Source organism: Vigna umbellata, chromosome 1 (genome assembly GCF_029865625.1).
Source record: "Vigna umbellata cultivar VRB3 chromosome 1, Vumbellata_1.0, whole genome shotgun sequence".
NCBI lineage: Eukaryota > Viridiplantae > Streptophyta > Magnoliopsida > Fabales > Fabaceae > Vigna > Vigna umbellata.
Genome location: NC_142165.1, coordinates 51061876 through 51067829, shown reverse-complemented (window position 1 = coordinate 51067829; position 5954 = coordinate 51061876). Strand labels below are relative to the sequence as shown.

Here is a 5954-nt window from a genome sequence, read left to right as displayed (position 1 = left end):
TGAAGGCCAGTGTTCTCCTTATATTGCCAGAAAACCAAATTGTCGGCAGCTCTGATTGGGGGACGGTTGCTAGTGGAAAAAAAAAATGGTAATCAAAGTGTCGACAGCCTGTGATTGAAGGATTGGTTGAAGGTGGAAGTTTGGGACCTCAATTGGCATATAAAAATATATCTTCTGTAGATTGTGGCTTATTTTTTATCGAAGCTTTGCTCCTTCAAGGAGAAAATCCAGGGATTGAATTTCCTTTCTCTCGCCCGTGATGTGCTCTTGCTTTCTCGGTGCTCAAACCATAAAAAAATCATTAAAAAAATCACGCACCTGACGGAATCTTGTTTTGCTTTCCTTTTTTTTTTCTTTCTTTTTTTATCAATGCATATATATCACTTCTTAACAAATAAAAAGGAAAATAAAAAGGAAAAAACTTAACAATAAAAATAAGTAAATAAATATATACATAGATAAAATGATATGATACCAAACAAATAAAATAAAAACCAAAGATAAAAGCGAAGGATAAAAATAAAACATAATAATAAATAAAAGAGAAGAAAATAAAAACACAAAAAAGTAGAAAATTAATAATAAAAATAATCGAGGAAAAGAAAATAACTAAAAAAAATAGAATTAAAACATAAATAAAGATGAATAAAAATAACATAACAATAAAAATAAGATGAAAAATAAAATAAGCCTATTATAGTTGATCCGGACGAAATTGGGTGTTGACAAAAGTCTTGCTTTATGATTCAAATCTTCAACAAGGTACACATTTTCTTTTCATTCTATTTATATGCATTTTGACCATTTTTTTAGTTTATAAATTTATCCTGTTTTCTAGCACAATTTTATCCTATGTTTTTTCACATTTTTATGTCATAGATATTTCAACTCACCTCTCTTTCTTAATAAAAAGAAAATAAAAAAATATAAAACTTTAAAAAAATATGTAATAAATACACATGTGTGATCGCTCGCATGTGGAAAACCTTTCTTTCATAAAAAATACCAAAAAAATATTTTAAAGGTTAAGCACATGTGTGATTGTTCGCATCTCCTTGTGCTAAAAATTTTTTCTCTTTCTTTTGTAAAAAATACCAAAATATATTTTAAAGGTACATGTGTGATAGCTCGCATCGTCCTTGTGCTAAAAACCTTTTCTTCTTTCTCAAATAAAATTATAAAAAATATGTCTTAAAGGGTTAAGTACATGTGTGATCGCATGGTCCTTGTGCTAAAAAACCTTTTCACCTTCTTTTTCTCAAAAAATACCAAAAAATATAAAATCTTCAAAAACTGAAAACATCAACACTTTCAAGGAAACAACCAATCTTTAAGCCAGAACTACGTGATCTTTGATTCTCCATCAAAAGTGGAGATAAGTAGGAGCAAGGCTAGTTCTTGTCAGGTTCACTTCCCAAAAATCCAAATTTATCCATAATCATTTTTCAAACAAATTTTCTAAACAATTTCTCAAACAAACTTTCTAGTTTCTAAAACAACTAGGTAACCCTGATTTCTCATTTGGTTGAAGTGCGCTTCAACCAAATGCACACTTAACATACTTAATCTCATTTCAAAACTTAAACAACCAACATGACAGAGAGTGAAGAGGGTAGCTGGCATAAAACATGGTCTCGCCGTTTGCCACATCTACTAAAAGTTAACCCTGTCCAATTTTAAGGACTAATAGTAAGAGTTTCAAAATTATGAATACCAAAAATTATCAAAATTTCGAGTAGAATTAAAACCAATCCTTAAATACTCAAATGTAGGGCGAGGAGGTCCAGAATCTTAGAATTTCAGAATGGAAGAATTCCTAACAAAACTGAGAAAAAGTGGTCCGTCTAGCTCTGGGGCATCAGGGAACCAGCAAAGCACCCAATCTCCGGTTTACTCTCAGATCCTGCCACCAACAACAACCCCCACCATCCAAACATCTGCACTAAATTATGTGGAAAACAGATTCAGGGAACTTGGGATTCCATTGACGCTGACCTTAGATGAAATGGCTGAAACCAAGGACTTTCCAGATGACAAACTCCGAGGACAAAAGGCCATTCGACTGATTCCGTTAGAAGACAGCCAAGTGTGCCGACTTGGTAAGGAGCTTTTTCAGCTTATTAATTCTATCTCACAATATCATCTAGGTTCTATTTTTATTTTGGCCTTTCAACTCAAAACCCCTGGAGATGGAAGAACCGAGAGAATGTTCCCAGCCTTCGATGAACTAGAGATTCCTGAAGATGTCGATTACTTCTCACTAGATCGATCTGGAATGCTTTATGATGGTTATGCAACAACTATCCATGAATCGGGAGAAATATATGAAAATGCTATGGCATATTCATTCTTGGCCTGTTCTATCCTGAAATTTTTTGTCCGATCAGCTGAGAACTATTCCAATTCTCTCCGACACATTCAAAGCGGTTTTCGTAAGTTTTATGCTAGAGATTTCCCTCTTGGAGCTATCAACATACGACGGGATACCATATCTAAGATTCATGATCAATTCTCAAACTCTGTGCTTCTGAAAAACACTCTTTATAGGTTTTTGTACAATGCAAATCATAGAGGAATGGTCTGTGATGTACAGAGTTTTATATATGATACACATTTAACCTACACCGGTATGCATGTGGTTCCCATTGCCTTCAAACTCTGTGAAGCTTTTCAATGTTCATCTGTACAATTCCTAGCACTAATATACACCAAAATTTTTGAGCCTCAGATACGGGCCCTTGAAACTGCCTTCTCACTTCTTGGTAGTAAAGAGGAAAGCTATCGCAGACAAATGTGGAAGTATGCAAGGATATTTGATCATACCTTTCTCTTACCATTACAAACCAAGAGATGTCCAAAATTCGCATTCATTCTCGCATGTATCTTGAAAAATGAGAGCCCAGCTGCCAACTCTAGAATCTTGGAAATAAAGCAATTTGAGGAAATCCCTCAAAGCGAGAGGGAGAGGTTGGAAAATAAATCAAGATTGCAAATGACTGCGTTTAAGGATTATTTACAGACAATTAAAAATTAATGACTAAACTGTTGGATTATTTGTTTTTGCAAGTGTTTGTTTCTTCATCTTGTAAGTCTTTTGAATTGTAAGTCTTTGAAATGTAAGTTTGTAAGTCTTTGGATGGTAAGTTTGTAAGTCTTTGGATGGTAAGTTTGTAAGTCTTTGAATTGTAAGTCCTTGAATGGTAAGTTTGTAAGTCTTTGAATTTGCAATGACTCCGGTCTTTGAATTGCAAGACTTTTTTTGATTTGAAATCTGGGTAAATTTTTTTTTATGTAAATACATTTGCTAGTCCCCTCCAACACCTTCAACACCTCCGATTGCTCAGTCACTTTGCTCCAAAATCTCATCATGCAAAATATTTTGGACCAAAAACACCCAATAACTTACTCTAAGATAATACCAATTGTCCTACCTCAGTTTTCACTCATTTAAACACTTGGACAGGTCACAATACAGTTAATAACAAACCCCCAATACTTCAAACCAGCTTACAATCCTCACTTTCCAATTTCACTACCTAAAACCTCAATTTTCCTTCAAAATACTACCAAAACTTCAACTGTAAACTTCACTTTCATTACACATCAAATTTCAACCCTCTATATACATCCAACAAGTCTCAATATACCTCATAACAGTGCTCAAACAATTACCTTCTCAATCCCATGCCCATATCTCAGATTCACTCTTAGGTATGTTTAAGATTACATATTACTTTTAGTTTGATTTTTTGAACAAGTAATTTCTATTTAAATTGTGTTAGGTTTAATTCTTATTATTTTGCTCGGATTATTTGTAACTATAAGAAAAATAAAATTATAAAAAAAATAAAAAAAAACTAAATTTTATGATATCTCCTTAACTATAACCACTATAATTCCTCAACACTAATGATAAAGATATAAGAATTCTAGTTATTATAGTTTGTTTTTATAATAAAAATAAGAATAAAAATTGATACAAATATAAAAAGATATAGTACAAGTAAATGGAGACAGGATCAAGGGATACACAAGTTGTACAGGGAAAGACATATTTTTGGTGCATAGTATTTACTTGTGGGGTACATCACTTTCTAGATAGCTTAGCAATGAAGGTTTTCAGCCAGAACCACACAATAAGCTCTGATAACCCTTGGTTTTCATTGGCAACTTTTTTTTTATTTCCTACCAGTGACTTTGTAACAACTAGTGCAGAGTTTTCATTACTTCATGTTCACACTCTTTGCTTTACATGATCATGGCTTTTGGACATAATAACACTGTCAGAATTGTTCAGTTTACCTTTTGAATTATGACCCTACACCATTTTACCAATCCCCCAACATTAAGTGTCTACATCCCAAATTGCTTTCCAATCTTAAATGCTTTATTGCTTTTCAATCTTAAATGCTTTTTCTTTCGTAATTGTCTACTTTCTTTGGACTGTACTAAGATTCCACAACGCTTCTTTTGTCTTCAATTATTTTTCCTTTTTCTTGACGTTTAAGCCTTCCAACTCTCAGTCACCAGCCCCTTTTTAACAAGATAATCTCAAACACTCTCAATAAACTTGGACGACCAACATCCACCACGATGAGGGTTAGTTTTTTTTAGTTTATTAAGTTTTTGTAGTGTGTTTTTAGTCCCATATTGCTTAGTATTGTGAGATGGTGTTATTCACTTTGCTATATAACAAAACTTATGTAAGGTTTACAAATGCACAAAAACAAATATTTCTCAGTGTTGTTTATTTCTCTCTTCTCTCCTTTATTACCCTTGTTCCCAACAATTGGTATCAAGAGCTCATTTCTTAGTATGCTCTGTGGTTGCAACAATGTTTGATCTTCCACATCAGTAAAGATTTGGTCAGAGTAAATTTTCTTAGTATTCTTGGGATCTCAGTTTAGAGAACTAGTGGGGGCTTTTCTTCAAAAGCAGTAGGAGCAATGGCAATGAACGAAGTCAAGATGAAGATTGAAAAGTTCAATGGTGCAGACTTCGGCTTTTGGAAGATGCAAATAGAGACCAAAAGCTATGAAGGAAGATGAGTGGAGCTTTCTAGACAGAAAAGCTCTCGGAGCCATCCGTTTGACGTTATCTCGTAATGTATGTTGCTTTCAACATTGCAAAAGAAAAGACTATAGTTAGTCTTATGGCGGCCCTTTTAAAGAAGTGTACTTTTCTTGGTGTCGCAACCGGAATCGCGACGGGACGACCATCCAAAAAAGAAAAACGAGTTTTGGAAAAGAGATTTTGGAGTCGCCACCATAGTTTATTATGGGAAACTACGGGAAAACCATAAAACGATAAAGCACAGTCCGCGAAAACCAGATTCTAGGTTCGGGAGTCGGTTACGCGTGGGGAAGGTGTTAGCACCCCACAACGCCTGCTCTAAGGCAGTACCTTTAACTAAATGCATGAATATGATGTGATTTTCAAAATGTTTAACTATCCCCTAAAATAAAATTCTAAAATAAACAAAACATATTTTTTAGTTTTTTTTTTTTTTGGGCCCGACAAGGATTGACCTTGCTCCTACGTATTCTCATTCAAAATGAGAAATCAGGGTTACGTAGTTCTAGTTAAGAGATTGTTTGTTGTTTGGAAAAGCAGATGTTTTTAATTTTTGGAGATTTTATGTTTTTTATATTTTCGAGAAAAAAAGAAGGTAATGAGTACTAGGCCAACGCGAACGGTCGCACGAGTACTCATACCTTTAAAACGATATTTAAATATGTTTAATTATTTTTTAAAAAGAGAAATAACGATATTAAGCACTAGGACGATGCGGACGATCACACGAGCACTCATACCGTTATTTACTTATTTAGAAAGACTTGAGAGTATTGAGTGCTAGTGTCGCAACCGGAATCGCGACGGGACGACGATCAAAAAAGGAACGGGTTTTAAAAAGAGATTTGGAGTCGCCACCATAGTTTATTATGGAAAACTAT

At 34.0% G+C, this 5954-nt stretch overlaps 1 protein-coding gene across 1 annotated transcript; it reads left to right on the top strand.

Moving 5' to 3' along the window:
* Positions 1-1737: 1737 nt before the first annotated feature.
* Positions 1738-3270, top strand: LOC124820757 (uncharacterized). Its single transcript, XM_047292519.2, has one exon. It carries the CDS (start codon positions 1805-1807, stop codon positions 3032-3034), a length of 1230 nt encoding a protein of 409 aa, XP_047148475.1. The 5' UTR covers positions 1738-1804; the 3' UTR covers positions 3035-3270.
* Positions 3271-5954: the final 2684 nt, after the last annotated feature.

What these genes read in the sequence shown, in the direction of transcription:
- LOC124820757 (XM_047292519.2), top strand. Translation starts at nt 1,805, where the DNA reads ATGGAAGAATTCCTAACAAAACTGAGAAAAAGTGGTCCGTCTAGCTCT.